Here is a 22,674-nt window from a genome sequence, read left to right as displayed (position 1 = left end):
ACCCATTTTCCCTTGTCTGGAAGAAAAACTGGGCAGGGTGTTAAAATCTGATCTGCTTTCTTCTTCTGCACCGCCCTCCAAGTTTTAATGGAAGCCCATTACCTTTCGGCCCGTTTTGTCAGGTGCCATCACTTCCGTTTTGTTACAAGCAAACAGGACTTGCAAATGCCAAATGGACTGGGTGGAATGGAAAGTATTACAAAACTTTATATATATATATATAGTTATTTATGTGTATTTTTTATATATATTGCACATAACATTTTTATTATTGGATCCATTGGTCAAGAGAGAAGTGTCACTGTTTACATTTTTCCATTTTTTTGGCCTGAAAGTTTTTCGTCGGGCTCATCATTTTCTAGGGCACATGAAGAAATTATGTAGGCAAGAAGATTTCCAGATGCGGGCGGGCGGGCGGGCGGGCGGTATTAATCCAGATGAAGTCATCAAGGTGGTAACAGACAGAGACAGGGCATCACCTACCAACATATGATGTTGTGCCCATTGACTTGCAGCTCCAATTGTTTTTTTGTTTTCATTACATTTAGGCTTTGTTGATGAACTCCTCTCAACTCATCTCAATTAATTATTATAATTTTTTTAAATTTTAACATAAAATATAATAAATAATTTAATTTTTTTAAATTTTAAAATAATAATAATATTAAAAAATAATATTCTAATAATATTTTATCATCTCAACTCAACTCACTTTAACATTCAAACACAACCTTAGAATAAGAATTTTGATATTTATAATCAAATTTATGTTATCTTTATATTTTAAATTTAAATTAATATTATTTTTAATAAAATTTATTTTTTGATCAATCATATTGAATAGATTGACATATTAATACGTAGAATCGCTTATAATTAAATTTTTCTTTAAGATAATAGTTTGTCTTTGATATTATAAAATATATTACACCCATTTCGGACCAAAATAATATTAATCCTATTAATAAAATAAATAATTATCTTATTAATTCTAATAATTTTTTTTGGTTAAATATTAGGGACATAATAAGATAATTTGATGGATTTGTTATTTGATATTTGATATAATATTCCATTAAATTACAAACTTATTCTCAGCCGTAGGATTCAAATTATGGAAATGTGCGTGGGTCCAACCGGCAACCTGGGACATTGACCTCACGCTCCTAATCGAATCTAATTATGATTAATCATAAAACATAGCCACCCGTGATCTACCGTGCCACGTGCTCCGGATTCTCTTTAATTGAAATGACTTAAATCACCCGGGAGCCCTGAAACAATATAAAAATAAAAGGAGGGCTAATTTGGGGCAGAAAGAAACTATCAGGACTCGGGAGCACTAATTCTAGGGTTAGGGTTTTGAACGATTCTGTGTTATCTTCTTCCATATTTGGGGGATTCTTTAGGGTTTTTAGTTTTAATAATTTATTCCGCGAAAAAGAAATAAACAGTTATAGTAATTTATAAAGTTCTCTTTGTTTTGCGTAGTGTCTGGGACGCCCACAGAGTTTTTTGGGTTTCTTCCTCGGGATTCGTGACAGTGGTGATTGCCTGTGTGAGTGATCGTTTTCTGGGCTTCAGCGCCCTCTGGCCGTTGAAATCCATGATCATCAGCGTTCCATGGACCCATCGCCGGTGCCAACCACTCCTCCAGTTGAAGACGATGATGAGTGGGGTATCAATTTTTGTGTTTTTTTTACTAATTTTATTTCGTTATTGACCACTTGTTTGCTCGCTGAGAAGAGGTAGAAGGAAAGTAAAGTTCGAATATTTTTAGGGGTTTTCCAATGGACATAACTGTTTAATTATCCTATTTTATTATGCTTGAATATGGTATATTGATTTGGTTATTTTGGTCACTATGCACACCTTTCTGGGTGTTGGCACCAGGTTGTGTTGCAATTTTTTTTTTTTACAATATTTGATGGATTTGTTATTTGATTTTGAGAAGTTCTGGGCATCAGCCCATAGCCGCAGCACACCCGTGCTGTGGTTTTTTTTTTTTTTTTCACCCAATACACTTAGTGTGCAGCGGCTGTTATGCACAGTAGTGTTATTTATATTTTCTCTTTGATTTTTCTCTCAGGAGCTGTTTACGCATTTCAAGTTGTAGAAATGTTTGAGGGGGTTGATTTGTACTTGAAGTTATATAATATTGTTAGCGGTATTAGCTATAGATATAATATTTTTGCAGAACTTACTTTTCTGATCCAAAAAAAAAAAAAATCTGATGCATAGATTTAGTTTAATCAAGGAGCTCAGATAAAAGATAAAAACTTGAAATATGAGTTCCATCACATGTAAGTTTATGAAGGAAATGAGTTTGTTTCAATTGTTTTCTTTGTTCAGTTTGTCCATCGAGGATCTCATCATCCATCTCATTCTTGTGGGGAGAGGAAGTATACCATTTGAATTCGAGCTCATTTTCATCAATATGATCTTCCTCAAAATCAAATCTTCATCTTGGGCCTTTATGATTCATCATCAATTGTTTTTTCTTTCTTTCTTTCAACCACGGACAATTACCTTGATCTGTTGATAAAATGTACAAAATTTTGCACTTTCTATATTTACTTTTCTTTAAGCAGTTATAGGATTAGGAATTCTAAATATTTTATGACATACATTTTTTATGTACCATGGCTAATGCAGTGTGTCTTTGTATCTTTTAGAAGAGGAAGTGACATTTTAAGTGATTAGTTGTATGTTTGGCACTTAATAGTTTATTAATCTCTGCATGCATGAGTGGGTCGGATCTCAAGTTCAATTTGGTATATCTTTAACTGATTAATAATTGCTATAGAATCATAGTACATGCTATGCCTCCTCCTGCAGAACAAGTATAATTCAGTGGGATTGGATACTATGCTGCCTTCTAGCATCTATTCCTGTTATGTTGACACACAGTTAGGTGGACCCATTGTGGTTCGCCAGATCAGAGGAACGTGTGACTGTTTCAGTCTCATGGAATAATTTTGTCATATAATGACTCGTCATTTGTTTTGTGTCATCTATTATGAGGTGTGTGTGTGTGTGTGTGAGAGAGAGAGAGAGAGAGAGAGAGTTCTGACCTATCCTTTGTACTTTATAGTTTGCATTCCACATATTGATTTGGTAATTTAATTTCATGTCAGGACTTTTTAGAGTAAGAGAGAGGTAGGTATTATACTAACAGTAATAGGGAGGCAGCTGTTTTTCCAGTTTTAAGTGACCTGCGATTTCTTTAAGATCCATTGCATCAAGTATACGGGGATTGCATTTCCAGTCTCTGTTGTGATCAGTACTAACTTCTTTAAATTGTTTGAGGTGTCCCTGACCATGCTGACATAGATCTTTGGCTTGTATTTGCATTAGACACTGATGGATTCGTGATTCCAAGCTTGGAAATAGGGGATCCAGTTCAACATGAGGTTGATGGTCCAGAAGTAGAATCTCCAAAACTTCCTCCAAAGGTCTGCTGCAAGAATCCGAAACTCTTATGAGGAAATATGAGAGAAAGATATCCTGTAGATGATGGACTAGTTATGCATTTAACCTTGTTTCCTAAATAATTTTGTGTATTACACACTTATGCAGGCTAAAAAAGAGGAGAACATCTACCTAGGACCACACGGAGCACCGCCTTCACGGTCAAAACAGCAGGAATATAACTCTGCTGGTCGTAAGCAGCGGTTCAAGCAAAAATTGAAGGAAGCAGATCGGAGGACTAGTGAGACAGGTCGAGAGAATAAGTTAGAAAATCTGCGAGAACTTGTGGGTGATGGCAAAGCAACTGTCAGCGTGGCGAAGGGCTCTTCCAGGGATTGGCTAGACCTACACTGCCATGAGTCTCAGTTTGAGAAGTGGAATCCCCATTGAGTGGAGTATCTGATAGCTATTCAACTTGGCGCCCAAGCGTTTCCCTTCTCTTTTTGGCCATAACGCTATTGCGAACTGTCCTTTTGAATTTACTGAGGTTATGCATCGTGAGAATAAATTATCTATCGGAAGTTTGAGTATTGCTTCAGTTGCTAGAGATTATTGTAGTTACAGTTGTGTTGTTTGGATTGTATTATTTACAGTTGGTTGTTTGCCACTTCCCTTTCCTCGAGTTTTTGCTCCACCCACTTTCATGGCCTGGCTAAGGCAAATGTGTCACTGCTGAATCCTAAGAAAAAACAAATTAAAAGAAGAATTGAATTTCTCCATTTCATTAAAACCATTTGAATTGCTTTCACCAATGATGTAATGATTCCTGTACAAATGAGCGCTCGCAGGAGACACTATACTCATATGTTGCTCCGCTCTTACTACATGAAACTGATGTGACTGGTACCCTTTGCCAATTCAGTATATGCCCTCTGCAATGCTCAGCGATAAGGTAAGCCAATGGCGTGGGTGAGCTTGTTAAACATTGTTTGGGAGATTGCTCATTATTCACGGGGATATAAAAAAAAGATTGCAAAATGATATTAGACCAACATATTGACCCCTTTCTCTTGATAAAACAGATTTTAGTCATCCTTGTATACACCTAGAATGTGATGCATATTGTTGCCTCAGAAGTATGAAACAATAAAATGTCCTTATCCTAACAAAACAGGTGTCTATCCTGCTGCAGTATTACTGGTCCAGTACGATGTTACCCTCAAAAATTCAGATGACACCTTCTGAGATAGATCAACTCTAATATTCATTATCAACCTCAAAAATAGAACTTTTCTGGAGGAATATAGCTGTATTGGACTGCTCAAACTTTGAATGGAAGAAAGACGAGAAACAGCAAAGTCAAACTCCAGGTCAAGCTGACTCACTGCATGCCCAAAAATTCTAATCCCGTTGCCTTGGGTGTTAACCCATGCTGAGACAGATATTCATCGTTGTAAAACTTACTTAGATGCCTCATTCCACTGTCACATAGAATAGTCACAATGGTGTGACCGGGGCCGATTGACTGTGCCACTCTCATGGCTCCAACACAATTCATTGCTGATGAACTCCCAAGAAAGAGCCCATCATTCTTCAGAAGAAACCTAAGTTCAAGCAGACATAGAGTGCATATACAAAGATTAGTTTTATGTTTTAACCAAGTGAATGGGTGGAAGACTAGATTTTTTTTCTTTTCATTTACATCATTTGACAAATACTTAACTGTCATTCTAAAGGAAAAGGTTATGCAAAGCATAGTAGAATCAGGAAAACAACATCTAAATAGTTGAGTCAGCCAATAACAAATCGCATTGAAGAAACTACAATATGCACTGACCTTGACATTTCAACAGCCTCGATATCTGTGCCTCTAAAAGCCCCATCAAGCTTTGCCATCATGAAATTCTGTGTTAACCTGTTGATTCCAATTCCTTCAGTTACTGTGTCAAATGGATTCTTTAGTCTTCGTCCTTCAGCCTCCTCACTAGTGTACATCACCCCCCTAGTTACCTTATTGAACAGACCAGAACCAGGTGGATCTATCAGGAAACACTTGATGTTTGGCTTATTTTCCTGTTGAATACATGTAATAAGGGATTCATTCACAAATGTGTGACAAAATTAATGAGGGAAAGGGAACTTACCTGGAGAAACCTGGAAACACCAGCCACAGTCCCTCCAGTGCCTGCAGCTGCTACAAATGCATCTAAATTGCCACCAGTCTGTTCCAAAATCTCAGGCCCAGTACCCTCATAGTGCGCTCGGAAGTTAGCAAGATTCTCAAACTGGTCAGCAAAGAAGCCACCTCTACAATTATTCAATAAAGACGAGCCTTCACAATTTTCAACCGTTAGGTAACCATTGATTTGCTTTAGGGATTTGCCATCCATTTGATCATCTTTTTTATTGTTTGATGCTACCTCATTTGCTTCCAGTGCCCTTCTCCTTGCAATATTGACATAGTGGTCCCTGTGTGTGATTGACACGGGTCTTACCCTTTCAACAGAAGCTCCAAGGGCTTCAAGTATTTGAGACTGGGAAAATTTTACGAAATTGAAACAAAATTACGTATGTTGCAGTACATAGAAACAGGGACAAAAGAAATCCAAGAGAACATATAGTTATCTATAATTTTAGAGAAGTCGACCAGGTACTCACTGAAATTGTATAACTGTTCTGCACCAAGCTACCATTTTTTTTTTTTTGCTATCTAAAAATTTGCCACTGTTCAAAAACCTAAAACCACTGATTGCTAGGTATGTGGAAAACAGGATACTATAATCTGTCAAAGGATTTCTTCATCTTGCTTCTGGCCTCATTTTTATCCCTTCTTATTGATAAGTGCTTCCAACCTCATCAATAACCAGTTGCCTATGGTGCCACTGATATTATTGAGCAATGTGCTAAGAGAAAGAAACGGTTCAAACATGTTGACAAGTAACAAATAATCATATCATTGTCCAAGAAAATAGTATGGATGAAGTCTTGAAGGTTGTAACAGAAATAAGAGAAAGTTGTTTGTCAAGGAACTCTGGTTACTGAAAGTATATTTTATATATACCTTCTCAATCGCAACGTCATCAGGGATAACAACATGGCATTTACATCCATAGGCAGGTGCAACTGTAGCAAGACTGATAGCAGTGCTCCCAGCGCTCCCCTCAGTGACAACACCACCTTGAACTAGATCACCAGATTCCAAAGCCTGCATAGAACCACGAGTTGGAAAGCATTATACAATAAAACCAACACCGACGATAAAACACAAAATCTTAGGCTATGTATGTATTTCTGGACCAACAATCATTACCTTCTGTACCGCACAACTAGGCATTGATAATAATTACTGTTTATTACTTTAGAGATCTTTCATTTTTGCGCAATATTCCATCATTGACAAAGCAAAGTACCACTGAAGCAATGAAGATATCATTGAAAGCATAAGCAAATAACAAAACTTAAACAAATACGCCATTACAATAGCTTGTTCCTCTTCAACTCTGACTACAGAAAAAATGTCACAAGGGGAAAAGAAATATTTGCACTCGATGGTTTTAAGAGATTCAGTTCTCAGAAAATTCTCAACAAAGCCAAACACTAATATTGAGCCCAATTGACTGTAAATTCCGGTTTGCCGAAGACTCGAATAGATGAAATAAAACCTAAAACATTCAAATAAATTTTTGTTCACCTAAAGTGTTCGAGCAAAGAAACAAACAAACATCTAGAAATAATACTAATATACCTCTTCAATGATTTTCACCGCAACCCTATCTTTCACGCTCCCTCCCGGATTCAAAAACTCGCACTTCCCAAGAATCTGAACAACCCCACGAACAAATTATCAATAGCCAAAAAGAAAACATTTTTCCATAGTCTCGGCCACACTAATTTATATCAAACTAAAGTTAAAGGAGACCGCATAGTAACAAAAGGAAAAACGAAAATAAAATAAATCCCAGTTGATAAAACCAAAGCAAACTTAAAAATACGATCGCTCTTTTTTTTTTTTTTTTTTAATTTTATTTTGCATACTTCGCAACCGGTAGCTTCAGAGAGGCTGTTGATGCGAATCAAGGGAGTGTTGCCTATGGCATCAATAAGCCCATTTCTGGACTTACGCCTCTTCTTCTTCTTCAACTGCTTTGAGAGAGGTAAGTTGGTCTTTCCAGAGACAGGAAAGTGAGACAGCAGGGCCATAGAGATGGAGATAGCAGCTGCGACAACAACAGCTCCTGTGGTTCTCACCGGCGCCATTGATGGCGGTTCGAAAGCGCCGTCTCGGACCAAAATAGTTTAAAATTGAAAGTAATTAATGCTTTAGGATATACTTCAGAATCTCTTTTCTTAAATAAAATCTCAAGGAAATAGTGGGAGACGATCAAACAGATGCTTTTTTTTTTTTTTTTTGTTTTTGGGGGAAAATGCTGATCTTCCGGAGTTCCGTTAGGTTTTTTTATTTTTTATTTTAATTTTTTTAAGAAGTATTTTTTATTCGTGTTGTAACTTTTTTATCTTTTAAAAAAATATTAAAAAAAATATATGTAAAAATAAAAATATTTAAAATACACTAAGAGCACTCTCATTAGATTAGCTAAAAACTAAATCCAATAAGTATTTAGCTATTAAAGAGTAAAATATGCTCACATTAGAGCACTAGCATTGGATTCATCAAATTCATCTTCAAATTTTGATGAAAAGTACATATTTTCCATATATCTAAAACCTCTTTATCCATAACTCCACATTGGATTAGTCATTGGATTCATCAAAATAATAATATAATATTATTTTTTTAAAATATTATTTTTTATTTTTCTTTCATATTTTACAATTATACTAATTATATGTTAATTAATAATTTAATTTGATACTTAAATTATTATTTTTCAATTAATTTTTTTCCTCAACTTAATTATCCAACAAATACATTTTGACAATCATTATTGTTTTAAAGTTTTTTATTGAAATATTGTTTTAAAGCTTTTTATTACCTGCTTTTTATTGGATACGTAAAATGACAAGAGAGACCACAAGTACTTTTATATAATATGCCGACAAAACTCTGCCTATCGATGCAAATTCAGATTCATGCCTATCCAACATCATCAAGTGAGAATGACACCATGTAGTCATATAGGCTGCCCAGATCATAAAGATATAATGACTTTGCTTGAATGATTACATCAAATACACAACTCAACAAAAGAGAGTCACAAATCCACAAAAACATAAACTAAATTTCATATTAAACTGCAGCTGTCCAACTTACAGTTCCCCTCAACAAAATGACTAACAAAATCCACAAAATCATAAATCTTCTTCATATTAAATTGCAGCTGTCCAACTTACAGTTGCCCTCAACAAACTAACAACAAAATCCATAAAAACATAAACTAAATTTCATATTAAACTGCAGCTGTTCAACTTTCAGTTCCCCCAACAAAATGACAACAAATCCACAAACACATAAACTAAGGCCTTGTTTGTTTTCCAAAAACATCTCATCTCATCTCACCTCATTATTACAACTTTCCCAAATCCTCACACAAAATAAAATAAACAATTCAACTTTTTCAAATCCTAAAACAACAATAATATTAAAAAATATATTCTAACAATATTTTATTCAACTTTTTAACTTTAATCTCAACTCATCTCATCTCATCTCATCTCATCTCTGAAAACAAACGAGCCATAAATTTCATATTAAACTGCAGCTGTCTAGATCACAGTTCCCTTCCACAAAATCAGGTCACAATTCCACAGAAACCTTTCAAAAATATAGTCATCTATTTAAAACAAAACAAATTCAGATATCATAGTGGCTGCCTAGCCACATGTTTATCCAAAACATGTGGCTGCCCAGCCACTAAATGCTGGAAATTTTTTGCTACCTATAGACAGATATTTGATTTACTAGCTCTGAAAGTTTGCATAACGTGCCTCTGCTTTTTGCTTTGTACATTATTTTTCGGTTTTATTTTTATTCTTGCTAATTCATTATCATGGCCTGTTACTTATATGCTAAAACCGAGTTGAAATTATTGAGGTGTATTACTTATCATGGCCTGAAACCGAGTTGAAATTATTGATAAGGGCTCATAAGAAGCTATTTGCCACTGGGGAGTGGGAAAACAGCAATAAAGCATCTATAGAGGCTGAGTTGAGAAGGATTTAAATCTAATATAAAATCACCTTAAGCTATTAGTATTAGTCGCATAAACATTCATTAAATCTCTTATTGGGACTGAGAGTTCAGATTTGCAAAAACCTCCATCCAAACAAACACACAGATTTGCATTTTCAGCCAAGCATTTAGCATTGAAAATCGAAAAACTATAATACCCAATAGTTAAACAACAAACCCAGGAACCCTAACAATCAGATCATTCATACCTTCGTTTTACGAGAACGAGAGAAAGAGAGAAATGGAGCCTGCGATTCGCGAGAACGAGAGAAATGGTGATTTGCTGGAGCTGGAGCCTGCGATTCGCGAGAACGAGAGAAAGAGAGAAATGATGATTTGCGAAAATGAGAGAAATTGAGAGAGAAAGGGGTATTGCGATTTCCAGAGAACAAAAATGGGGAGAAAAGACGCGGGGAGGAAAAATGAGAGAGAGGGGAAAAGAAAAGACGCGGGGAGGAAAAAGCCGTTGTGGGATTAAAAGACAATAAAAAATATATTTGCATGATGAATAGTAACACTTCAAATTTGAAGAATACTATGAATTTACTGTAGCTCACAATTTCCCATCTCTTCCTTTGATGAATCCAATACAGTTGAATTTTAATTAAATTCATCAAATTTTACATTTAGCTACACTTTTGATGAACCCAATGCCAATGCTCGATTAGTCAAATTTCAAATATTTGGAATTTAGCTACAATGACTTTCAAAAATTTTTCTAAATTTGAAGGTTACTATACATACATCAAATACATATTTTATTAATTATTTCTCACTTCCTTTCTTTCTATCACATATTTTATCACAAATAATATATTAATTTGACTTAGTGATATATTAATTTAATAAGAACATGATTATTAATTAACATATAATAAGTAGAATAATAAAATATGATTAAATTAAATAAATTAAAAAAAATTATAATTAAAAAAATTAAATATTTTTAAAATTATTAGTTATTCATTACCATATAATGAATAAATGTATAATCTAATATAGAGATTTGATGTGAATAATCAAAATCAAATTCATCTTATATTATTTTATTATTATGTAATGAAAAAATAGTTATTTCAATGTGGAGACTTATGTGAATGGAATAGTCAAAAGTCAAATTTCTCTTATATTTATCAAAATTATCATTTAACTTTGACTAATCCAATGAGAGTGCTCTAACAAGAGTATCCAGCGGTAGCAATAGGGCCTTTTTTTTTTTTTTTTTTTTTCCGCTGCAAAATGCATAAATTGGGCATGCGTGGAATAACGTGGCTTGAGCTGGTCCTTGCATAGATTGGCCTATCTTAAACTGTCAAGTGTTTTGGATTTAAAAAAAAGCTAAATTTACTACAAATTTTATTTAATTTTACAAGTTTTTATATGTGCACTAAATATTGGCTTGACTTGTTTTTTTATTTAACACAATTGAGATCCTCTCCATTTTCCTAATAGAATGGATGGTACAATATTGGGGAATTGAATAGTTCAATACAAGTAGAGGTAGATGATGGGTTTGTGGAGTCTTATTTTGTTGGTGTGTCGGTCCGATTTGAGGATCCAACCCGACAAGGATGCATTATAGTTTTTTGGTAGATTTTCAATGAGACTTGAGTCATGTTCGCTTCGCCTTGGGTCAATGATTGTTTATATTGTTTGCGCTCAGAAAAAATATCAGGTAAAACGTTTGCTCGACGTTTACACAACATGTGGCTCGAGCGAACTTTAGGCAAAGAGTTCGCTTGAATCTCGCTCGACAGATAGCTCGAGTAATAATCGAATAGAGATCTCTTGAGAGATGTTCAACACTTCGTTTGAGCGAATAACATAGAAAATATAAAAATTAAGATTTTTGCCGTATGACACTATAAATATATACTTAATGAACAATTTAGTACACCCTGAGTATTTTGAACAGTAAGATTTCACCTCCAAAATATTTTTTTCTTATTTATTGAAGAAGACGGTACCTCAATTTTATTGATAACTCTCACTTATGACGGATGAATACTATATACAAATAGAGCATGCGGTTACAATAAAATCCCAAAACCAAGCTCATAAAGAAAATGAAATGAGAAAATTAATAAAAGAAGATTACAAAGAGTCCATAAAGGAATAAAAATACTAGAGTCAGTGTCGAAAGTTATGAGCACCTGCAGGATTCATAGCATACAAACCAAGCATATGCATAGGCAATTGAACTAGAGAAGAAAAACTTACTGTGTTGCCCAGGGCTCCAAATGAAGCGAGACTATCCGCTAAAGCATTACCCTTTCTGTAAACATTTCATCCTCGAAGTATATTTTGTGATTTTTTAGTATAATAAAATCATATGTGAACATAGATATGTTGTCGAATTACGTTAATTGTGTCGTGTAATTTATTTACTTATGTTTGCTTCACTTGTTTGTCGTCGTTGTTTTCCACAAGAATAGACATGCGATTAAATATTCATTTAGGCTCTAAGCTGTCTGAAAATTTTATATAGGTGACAAATAATGCGAGGACCACGTGGCATTTAAGACTATCCAATTTGATCAAATAATTAAAGAGGATATATATTAAACTTTTGATGGAAGAGTTTCAATTTAAGTAAAAATTATAGTATTACTTCCATAGAACGGCTTGATTATCCGTACACGTGAATAAGTATATGAAAGAACGAAACTAAAAGGAAAAATAGAAAAAAAATGAATAAAAAATTTGAATTTGGATGACATAGCTAACTTACGTTTTGATATCTTATCATGGATACCAATGGTTTGATTAAGAAAATTGATCCCAATACTTGTTTGATTAGTCGATGTCTAGTGTTAAACTAAGTTTCATTATTTATCAAGATGGAAGTTGGTTGTTAAATGTATTATTTATCAAGTTGAATAATTATTCTTATCAGTCGCTATTCATATTACCTCACACCCCACATTTTATAAAAAAAAAAACTGTCAGGTGTGGGATATGAGGGTAAATAGTGACTGATGGATAGTAAAACCCATTATCCTACGTATATCTACCAAACAAAACTTTAACCCACCTTAAGCCTCTTATTATAACTCTTATATATACTTATTTTTATCCAAAAATATAGAAACAATAAATGTGCAGCATAAGTATAGGTTTTGAAGATGCTGAAAATCACAATGGACGCATTTGAAAATAAGAGAAGAAAATGTCAACTTCTACATTCATTGCCAATAAATATACAGCTACAAGAATAAGAATGAAAGAAGATGGGGATTTCATAATATTTTTTAATTAGAATGACACCCTCAATTAGTAATTCCAATAATAATAATAATAATAAAAAGGTTTAATGGAACAGAAATCACTATCTTCTTTTGACTAGGTGATCTCTAAATATTTTTTTAAACATTTTTAACCATTAAGAAAAAATAAAAAATAAAATAAAAACTTATTAATAGTCAATTTCTTAACTATTAAAAAAATAAAAATATATGAGTAAACACATTTGAGAGTCTACCAGTATTTTCCTTTTTTAAGTATTTTAGATTATTGAACCAATGGATGTGTTTGGATAACGCAATTGATAAAACAGCATTGCAATTAGCATTTAGAGTTTCACAAACCTATGGAGAGAGTTAAATTATGAAAATTTAAGGTCAACAAAACCATTAGTGTCGTGCATATAGAAGCTCAATTTCAAGATAGTATTTGTGACTCGCACACAGTATCGATTGTTGATCAAATGGCAGCATGACACATGTGAACAATGAGTGCTCAAAGAAAAGTTGATCAGAACCTTCTCAATCTAGAAGAGAACGAAGGCAATAAAAACAAAAAAAAACCATTAAAAATGTGAACAAATTAGAGATGAGGGATAAGAAAAACTAAAAAAAGAAATGGAAAAAAAAGGACCTCCCTCTCCTATGGGTAGAGAGGATTTATTCTGTCTGAATAATGAAATTGTTTCATTTCATCTCATCTCATCTTATTATTAAGATTTTTTTTAAGTTTTTATAAAAAATATAATAAATAATTTAATTTTTTTAAATTTAAAAATAAAAATAATATTAAAATAATATTTTTCATTCCATCTTATTATCCAAGTATCACCTTAGGTTTTGGGGTTATAGATACAACGAGGAGAATGGATCTTTAGAGAGATTAGCGGAATTCTCAAAAAACCTATATTAATTAACAAATAATAACTTTTCACGTTAGACCCAAATCATGCATCAGTGAAAGAATTAATTTTTTCCCGTCATTATTTATATCATTCAGTATTGCTTTTGATGTGAAGAGAGTTTTTTTTTTTTTTTTTTTTAATAATAGAATATTTATTAAATTTATAGAAATCAGAACTAGAAACTGTGAAAAATAAAAAATAAAAATAAAAAAAATAGAAAAAGAAAAGGAAAAGGAAGAACATGGATGGGCAATGGGCAAGTCAAAATACCCATAAAGCAAAAGAAGAAGACAAAGAAAAGTGCCTCAAAACAGAACAGGGTAAAAAGAAAACCAGTCCCCTCCTTCCAACCCCTAAAAACAAGCACTTTCACCTCCAACGATCTGTTTCTCTCTCCCACTCTAACCCAAGCCATGGAGATCCCAGAAAAGCTCCTCAAGTACAAGTTCCACATCCTCATCGCTCTCATTTTCTGTATCACCCTCCTCTCTGTCGTCTTCATCGCACCCAGTTTCATCACCGTCTTGGCCTACTTCTGGCCACTTTTTCTCTCCACCGCCCTATTCCTCTTCCTCGTGATCGTCTTCGGCCAGACTTCTGTGACGGGAACCGACGTTCACGGAGAAAACAAGGCCGGGGTGGGCATCCTGGATTACGTCGCGGGGCATCCTGAACATCATCCGGTAGAGAGCTTCAAGTCCGAGGATTAGTAGGAGACCTCAAGACCTATGTAATAATCTAACTCATTTTCTTTTCAGTTTTCAGTTTTTGTTTCGTGTCTCTTCCGTTTGGTTTGTAGTTGACAGAAACTGAAAGTGAACTGCAAATTCTGGGGAAGAATAATTTTGTTGAAGTTAATGTCATCTGGGTCCTCTTCTAAGTTCTTTCTCTATAATAATTAATTAATTTTAATTATAATCTGTGATCTAAGGTTGGGAAATGTTTCCATTGGTGCACTAAGCCCACTGTCCCACACTTGTGAAAATAAAATATTATAGGTATTTTAGAGTGTGATTGGCTGATAAAACATAATATATTATATTAACAAGAGAAATGGTATTTCAAAATACGTGTGCGCATTTCATTTAAGTCATTCGCATCAGCCCTAAAATGCTGTACTACCCGTCAACTAATGGCCACCGTTTTTCTTGTTTTGAGCAAATGTGACCCACTGGCTCGTTTTTACACGTAAGATTTAAGAAAGTTTGAGATTAAAATTAAATATTAAATAAAATATTATTAAAATATATTTTATTTTTTTTATTTTTATTTTAAAATATTAAATTATTTATTTTATTTTATCTAAAAATTTTAAAAAAATTATAATAATTAGATGAATTGATAAAAATTGTAAAGATAAATGAAAAATGGATTGAACTTAAAAATGGAAAATGAGAGTGAATCTTGAATACTATTATTTAATATTTTATTATTATTTATTATATATTTTAATTATTATTTAATATTTTATTATTATTTTTGTTAATTTTTTATTACTATTCACATAATAGCTCATAATGTCTCTTTATTCAAACGTAACCCCCACCCAAGTGTGGTATGAGCCGTCGGATATGTTTGTTGTCGGCCCTTTGATGACTATGAATTATGATGATTCGTTGATGCTGATGCCATAGTCATTAGTCACTCTTCAGTGGAATATGGGTCCCCCATTGTCTGTGGTTGCCCCAAACTTCAAGAGGTTGCATGATCGATTATTCGGTCGGTGTGACTGGGGACCCTTTTTCATGGTGCCAGACGATCATTCATTTTGGAATTATTTTGAAAGCCAAATCTCCCATCCATGATAATGGCATTGACGTCTGTTGATGGCAACCACAAAATCAAATAAAATAACTCAAGACTTTCTGCAACACTTTTGGTCTTTGCCATATGATATGATATGCAATGCAAAACCTGAATGCTAAAACCATTGCACAAAACAAGCATATTTCGCATCTAAGAAGATATTTGAATAGAACATCAAGGCATAAGAGGAGCAGGACTTGAAAGCAAAACAGGGTTGCAGGAAGGATTCCTCAAACAAAAACGAAATATGATTATAAATTTATGCATCTTTAATCTGAAGCTTATCATCTGTGACAATTCGAGTAAAAATATGGACAAAAGATGGATCTAACAACTGATAAACGACAAAACCTGTTGATGAAATTTGGGACGGATTTTTAATTTCCGAAAATTTCAGTGACTGGATGACTAATTTTAAGTTTTTAACCAAGCTTCAGTCTGTTTATGTTACTTCATATATATATATATACACATTCATGTCCCCAACAAGTACGTGAAGAAGCAATTGCAGAGGAGCTATATATCATACAAATTGTATGAACTTTTTTTTTTTTTTTTCTATCTGTGATCTTTACAAGGAAGAAGAGAAGAGATGTCTGCATCATGTTCTGAAAAGACCTAGCTAGTTTAGCAGTTCTTTAGATAAATGGGAAGAAAATGGTGGTTCTGATATTTGAGGAACTTAGTACAACTACAGAGCTAAGATATGAAGTCGATGTTAGAAACTTAACTTGTAACGTTCACTATTTATTTCCCATTGTTTTTCAGGAGTTGATCATCATCAGTGATGTGACACTTTCACATAGGTAGAGCCACTTTGTCTGCTTGAACCATTATATCAGACACTGACAAAGTTCTTGATTGATCAACATCGAGCCGTTCCAACTCCTCCTTCACAAGAGAGATGTCATCTTTGGTAATCTTCCCCATATCTTGAAGCATATATAGGATGAACTCAGCAGTCCTGTGGAAAAAAGGATTTGATTTGTAAGATAAGTTCTTATTTACAAATAAATTCTTATCGTATTAGCGATGTGGAAGAGTATGTCCTCTACAATGACTTGCAGGTAAAAGATTCATATAAGTCATTGACTTTTGTGACTACCATGATCACACGTAAAGTTTACACCAAATAAAAGCAAAGCATTCAACTTACTCCAAAGAACTATCATCATCAACATCCGCTTTTTCCAGATCATCATCTGTCATCTTCCGACCAAGAACCCTCTCGAACAATTCCCTATGTCTGCTCTCAGTTTTAAGCTCAGCAACGTAGGCAAAAAACTGAGCCAAAGTAATGGTACTTGTGAGTATCCAAAACACTGCAAAAACGCGCCCTCCTTTGGTTTTGAAGCTCTCATCTCCGTATCCAAGGGTTGTGATAGTGATACAAACACAATAAAATGCATCAATAAGGTCTAACTTCTCAACCGTAGCTAGGAATGTTGTCCCAGTAATTATGAGCACCACTAGAAGCATAAGGACCAACAAACACTTGTATCTCACTCCATTGATCTTAACCTCTTTGTTAGCTTCTTCAATTAGACCGCAACTCTGATACATCTGTAAAGCTTTTACTAGCAAATCTTCATGCTTCTTGACCAAAGTGTCTGCTGCTTTGCTCAGGACTAATCCAACCAGTGCCACTCCTGTGAAGGCAAAAACGCAGGCCAGTAGTTTTGTGAGGACACTGTCAGGCACAAGGTCTCCATATCCGACAGTGGCCATTGTTACAATACAGAAGTAGACAGTGTCAATAATTGCATTTGTTTTCTCTCCTTTCATCTGGGGCCTCAGGTTATAGAAGCACAATGTTCCTGCTACTATATATACGGCCAAGAATATGGCTACATGCATTAGATCAGGGTCTATTTTCTCAATGATGGATTTACACGGCCTAGTAGGAGCACTACCAATTGTTGTCTGCATGGAGAAAGAAGAACGAGCAGGAACAGAGCGTTTACCACGCTGATATCGTCTTCTGTTACGAGTATCTGTCATGTTTGTTTGAGATGTAGGATTCACCAATCCTGATAGCAAAGACCCTTTCACTTTTGCATCATTGCTGGCCATTGAGTAAATTCAGCAAACGAGGACCTGTTTCAATAGACCAAGAGTATCTGAATACAATATAAGTCTCCTATGAATTGAATAAAGAATGAAAAAGGAGGGAAAAGCAGCAAATTATGTCAGTATTCTTAACAAATAAATTAATAAAAGCTTATGTTTAAAGCTCTAAGAGGCAATCCCGGGAAAGGCCTTTCAGCTCTAATAAGGAAGTAAAACACAAACGCGCATGCACACGGGGCAGGGGGAGAGAGAGAGCGAGAGAGGCTCTTACCAGTGAAGAAGGAGATCAGTTGGGAAGGGAGATTTTACAGAAAGTTGAGCAAGAAGACATTTTATTTAATTCTTGGTTCTAACAGTACGAACAGAACAAATGCTCCTACTTGACAACTGAAGCTTTGAAATTTTCTTTAGAATAAAGTAAAAGGTACGTATTCCAGACCTTTTTTTAGTAGCTGCGTTGTGTCTCATATAGACAAGAAATCTATCAAAAAAGTTAAGGGCTGCTTATAATTCACGGTTTTTAGGATCACTTTGAGAAATGTCATTCCTGGATTTGGTTCAAACTTTCATGAAAATCCATTAGATTCCCGCGGGAATCACGTTCCCACATATTGTGAGAATATGACGCCCACCAAAGAGAGGTCTTCTTTGTTCTTTTTGCTTCAGATTCCTGGCCCCGTGGCCTAAATTTGTGTATTTGTATGCAATGGACTCGATTCACATATGAATCTGATTCAAAGACTCTGGTGGACTGGCTGAATGGTATTGATAGAGTAAGGCTTCGTTTGGATGTTAAGCTGAGCTCAGTTCTTTATAAATAGTAATGAGTTGAATAGTGGAGGGAGTTATGTAGGATCCATCTAAACTGAGTTTAAAGTGTATTTAGATGTTAAGATGAGTTTAGTACTTTTTATGAGAATAGTTGTGCTAGAGCAACCGAAAAAGTGTCCCGAATTAGGCTACCGAACAATGGCATTTCACTTTTTTATTTTTCTTTTTATTTTTTTCATGTATTTTTCTAATCATCATAAACATTTTTTAAAAAATAAAAAACTTCACAACATCATTAAAAAACATTTTCTAAACAAAAAAAAAAGTTCATTTGGGACACTTATTTCTCTTATGAGATATTGAAAAATGTTGTAGATCCCAAGTATAAAAACGTGTTAAGTTGAAAATGGTTGTGGATCCCACATGTAAGGAGGTTTTGAGTTGAAATGAGTTTAGTAATTTGAGAGTTGGGTGTTTAGATGTTAGGTTCAGCTTAAAATTAGACTGAGCTCTTAGCTAAGCTCAGCTCAATATCCAAAGGCAGTCTAAACTCACTGATGTTTTTGTGTAGTAGGAAGATATTCTATCTGCAGTTTCGAGGCTGGGAGTACAGATCAATCAAACATTGAAATGCTAATTACTCTAATATCTTGCTCATAGAAACCATAAATCTAAGAAATTGTATCAACTAGTTCGGTGACATAAAGAATCATCACACTGATCAGCATCATGGTCTGTCTGTTTCATCTTTATTACATAAAAATACAAATGATATGTGCTTTGTACAAGGGACTTCCTTATATTCTGAAAACACCCATTTGATACAAATTACATAGGGAGAAAGAAAGCACTTCTACTCCATGACGAACTTGTTACAGCGACAAACTACAGCCGTAACATTGATTATTAAATTGAGACAATATTAAAAACTTACAAGTAGGTGATCTTAATAATACTTAAAACGTTTATTCATTTTTCACAAGCCTCTATATAAGTCAATACTCAATAGCCACTTTGCTTAAAATATGCTCAGTACTTCTTCTCTGTCTGAGATGGTTCAGTACTAGGCTTTGTGTTGGATGCTGATAAACTTCCTGACTGCTCACGTTGATCCTCAAACTCCTTCATTACAAGTGCAATATCTTCTTGGCTAATCTTCCCCATCTCTTTGAGCTTATGTATGACGAATTCACTGGCACTGTGGAAATGCAGAGGAAAAGCAAAGTTGAGAATAAATTAGTAAGCACCAGTTAAAGAGAATCCAACATACAAAAATTACATCCATATTGAGGATATTTCACTTACTTTACCACCCCTTCATTATTAAGATCTGCAGCCTCCAGATCTAGATGTTTCCTCCTCTGGTCAAGAACCAAGTTGACCAATGCCTTGTGCCTGCCTTCAAATTTGACCTCAATGACCTGGAGGAACATCTGGGCCAAAGATGTGGTGCTTGTCAATACCCAAACTATAGCAAAAAAGCGACCTTTTGTGTGTTTGAAGCTCTCATCTTCATAGCCCAGGGTTGTGATCGTAACAAAAACCCAGTAAAATGCATCAATGAAATCGAATCCCTCGACAGCAGCTAGGTGGGTTATCCCGACAAGAACATGCACCAAGATAACGACACCGATCATTAGAAAGTTACTGTACTTCACTCTTTTGGCCTCAAACTCTTTTTCCATTTCTTCTGGACCAAGTTTTTTATGCACATGTAGGGCTTTCATTAGCATCTTCTCTTGCTTGTCCAGCAAATACTCTGATGTAATGTTCAGGACTATTCCAGCAAGACCCATTCCTGAGACGGCAAGAAGACTGGCAAATAGTTTTGTAATGACACTATCAGGCACAAGGTCTCCATATCCAATCGTGGTCATTGTTGAGACAGAAACATAAATACAGTCAATAAGAGCATTTGTTGACTTCCCCTTGAACTGGTGTCTGAAGATGTAGAAGATTAAAGATCCCACACTTAAGTAGATCCCAACCACCATTCCTACTTGCTTTAGACTCGGGTGCAGTTTCACAGAAGGAAAGTTAAAACGAGCTGGAGTTGGCGCAGTGCCATTTTCCTCTGGAGGAACAGAATCTCCAACGCGAGCACCTTTAAAATAGCCGTATATTCTTCTCTTAAGAGCATTTGTCTCATTCTTTTGGGTTGCAGGATCTTCTAATCCTCCTGACAGCGTGGGCTCTTGGGCACCATTTGAGGCCATTCTGATGGTTCAGCAACAACTGGTATATTAAGACCTGGATGCATGGTATAAGTGTACTCGTTAGAGTTCTAAAACTAGCATGTTACCAAATCGTTCATGCGTAAGTATTAACACTTCCAAATCCTTAGTAACTGAGTAAACAGCATTTACAAACAATAAATTTTCAGCATTTATTGTGAAAAAGTTTAGATATACAATTTAACTTCATCGCCTTTAAAAACTACAAGCATCATTGCCACAAACTATACATACATACATACATACATATATATATAAATATATATGATGAGTTCATGGAATAATTCTGATAAAACAGATTTTTCCTATAAATGCAGGGAAAAAAAGAAGAGAAAGAAGCTGTGCAGCTTAAGAAGACGTCATTGATGACGTTTGAGTTTCATAGTCAGTACTCCAGTTCAGCTGCAGTTGATTTTGCAAAGTGTAAAGCAACTCTGACTCGGTATAATTACCTGTATATATAGATTATACTGCACTGAAACAACTTTTAATTTGCTGAGAAGTAAAAGCTAACTGACTCGAGTATCATGGTCTAAGTAGAAATTAGTACTGAAATAAGCACCAACTCATAGGAAAATAAAAAAACTCGAACAAAGTTTGGCTTACCACTGGAAGGAGATTTGCATCTATCAGTTGGAGAAAATTTGAGTAGCAAGTCCTTTAAACTAGCCGGGAGGCAGAACAGGACGTGCATTGAAATTTCCAACAAAACGTCAAAGTTAAACTCGTCCATATCTTAACAGGCACTTTCCCACAAATATGTCCCGTACTAGGTTAAATTTACGTTGGAAAATACCAAGGAAGCTTCACTTCTTATATGTTTTTCATTCTTCCGGGTACCAAGGGAAGCTGCCATAGAGAGTATTGAATGGGCATACCCATTATGATAAGCAAGCTTATTATACAGCCTGACCATGAATTGGCATGCTGCTATCTATCTGGGTCGGTTTATACAGCAAGACATCATGTCATGTTGTTTAATTTTAGTTTAGTGATGTATACTTGTTCTAGTCCTTCCATGGCCACCGTACGGTCTGATCTCATATCATGTTGCTTAATTGGTTGAAACATGCATATGTTGTTTCCATACAATATTCTAGGTTAACCACATGATCGACCCTGACAAGCGTGTACCATAAGTTTCATTTTTTAGTACTCAAAACTAAGGTATCTTTTTTGTAAAGTTGCCTCAATTTTAAGCTACTTTAGGACATGTGAATGATGAATCTCGCTCCTCCTTCTTGTAAAACCATGGTTAGAGTTGCGTAAAGACTAGTAGCTTCCAGGATCATGTGAAATGATGAGGTTCTCTTTCTTTGTATTATTTGAGAATTGAGAGAGCATTTATTTTGTTTTGGGATCTTCTTCTAGAGTTTTATTGATCGAATTAACTGTAGAGTTCGGAGAGAAATAGACTTAAAAGGGCTTGTTTGAAGAGTGAGATGAGATAATAATTTTGTGAATAATAGTAAGATAGTTTGAGTTAAGTATTTTTTGAATTTTGGGAAATGAGAGAGAAAAAAATTGAATAAAAAATATTATAAAGTTAAAATATTATTAGAATATAATTTTATAATATTATTTTTATTTGGGCGATTTGAAAAAGTTAAATTGTGTTTTTAATTTTTTATTTGAAAAAGTTGTAATGATTAATTTGAAAATTTTACATTTGAATTAAGTTTGAAAATGAGATGAGATGAAAATTTTGAGATGTGATCTATTTCCAAACAAGACATGTTTAGAAAGAATTTTCATAATTCTCAAAATTTTTCATAATTTCATTCCTAAATATTACTTAAATACAAAACACTTATAATTTTTAATTTTCAATATTTTCATCTAATCATCACCTACCACAAAAATTAATTCAACTTTTACGTACAAATTACTTTAAAACAAAAATTATATTGAAATAATTTTTTAATTTTTTATTCAATTTTTTCTTTCTTATTTTTCAAATCGCAATAAAATAAATTCATTCAAACTATTTAATTATTATTTACAAAATTCTGAAATATTCCAAGTGTCTAAACATACTCTTAAAA

At 34.3% G+C, this 22,674-nt stretch overlaps 4 protein-coding genes across 8 annotated transcripts; 1 reads left to right on the top strand and 3 right to left on the bottom strand.

The window, feature by feature from the left end:
- The first annotated feature begins 1,276 nt into the window (after positions 1 to 1,276).
- Positions 1,277 to 4,093, top strand: LOC108985244. Of its 2 annotated transcripts, XM_018957460.2 has the most exons (4): positions 1,277 to 1,353; positions 1,492 to 1,678; positions 3,358 to 3,455; positions 3,580 to 4,093. In XM_018957460.2, the coding sequence occupies exons 2-4, from the start codon at positions 1,624 to 1,626 to the stop codon at positions 3,859 to 3,861; spliced, it is 435 nt and encodes a 144-aa protein (XP_018813005.1). In that variant the 5' UTR covers positions 1,277 to 1,353; positions 1,492 to 1,623; the 3' UTR covers positions 3,862 to 4,093. The 2 variants fall into 2 exon arrangements, with proteins under 2 accessions (XP_018813005.1, XP_018813012.1); XM_018957467.2 differs by having other exon boundaries at positions 1,320 to 1,678.
- A 337-nt stretch (positions 4,094 to 4,430) lies between these two features.
- Positions 4,431 to 7,796, bottom strand: LOC108985236 (cysteine synthase 2). Its single transcript, XM_018957449.2, has 6 exons — positions 7,447 to 7,796; positions 7,157 to 7,231; positions 6,473 to 6,616; positions 5,556 to 5,945; positions 5,249 to 5,484; positions 4,431 to 5,015 (listed from the first exon to the last, which is right to left on the bottom strand). Exons 1-6 carry the CDS (start codon positions 7,666 to 7,668, stop codon positions 4,793 to 4,795), a joined length of 1,290 nt encoding a protein of 429 aa, XP_018812994.1. The 5' UTR covers positions 7,669 to 7,796; the 3' UTR covers positions 4,431 to 4,792.
- Positions 7,797 to 16,272: 8,476 nt separating this feature from the next.
- On the bottom strand, positions 16,273 to 17,970 carry LOC109016499 (two-pore potassium channel 1-like). Of its 2 annotated transcripts, none has more exons than XM_035687249.1 (3): positions 17,896 to 17,970; positions 16,711 to 17,651; positions 16,273 to 16,518 (listed from the first exon to the last, which is right to left on the bottom strand). In XM_035687249.1, the coding sequence occupies exons 2-3, from the start codon at positions 17,625 to 17,627 to the stop codon at positions 16,353 to 16,355; spliced, it is 1,083 nt and encodes a 360-aa protein (XP_035543142.1). In that variant the 5' UTR covers positions 17,628 to 17,651; positions 17,896 to 17,970; the 3' UTR covers positions 16,273 to 16,352. The 2 variants fall into 2 exon arrangements, with proteins under 2 accessions (XP_035543142.1, XP_035543143.1); XM_035687250.1 differs by having other exon boundaries at positions 16,711 to 17,674; positions 17,896 to 17,914.
- Positions 17,971 to 19,092: 1,122 nt separating this feature from the next.
- On the bottom strand, positions 19,093 to 21,303 carry LOC109016500 (two-pore potassium channel 1-like). 3 transcript variants are annotated; one of them, XM_018998908.2, is made up of 3 exons: positions 21,236 to 21,303; positions 19,701 to 20,645; positions 19,093 to 19,593 (listed from the first exon to the last, which is right to left on the bottom strand). In XM_018998908.2, the coding sequence occupies exons 2-3, from the start codon at positions 20,609 to 20,611 to the stop codon at positions 19,425 to 19,427; spliced, it is 1,080 nt and encodes a 359-aa protein (XP_018854453.1). In that variant the 5' UTR covers positions 20,612 to 20,645; positions 21,236 to 21,303; the 3' UTR covers positions 19,093 to 19,424. The 3 variants fall into 3 exon arrangements, with proteins under 3 accessions (XP_018854453.1, XP_035543144.1, XP_035543145.1); XM_035687251.1 differs by lacking the exon at positions 21,236 to 21,303 and adding an exon at positions 21,082 to 21,197 and having other exon boundaries at positions 19,098 to 19,593; XM_035687252.1 differs by lacking the exon at positions 21,236 to 21,303 and adding an exon at positions 21,022 to 21,082 and having other exon boundaries at positions 19,098 to 19,593.
- Positions 21,304 to 22,674: the final 1,371 nt, after the last annotated feature.

The sequence above is a fragment of the Juglans regia genome, chromosome 2 (genome assembly GCF_001411555.2).
Source record: "Juglans regia cultivar Chandler chromosome 2, Walnut 2.0, whole genome shotgun sequence".
Taxonomy (NCBI): domain Eukaryota; kingdom Viridiplantae; phylum Streptophyta; class Magnoliopsida; order Fagales; family Juglandaceae; genus Juglans; species Juglans regia.
This window is presented reverse-complemented; position numbering and strand designations above follow the sequence as displayed.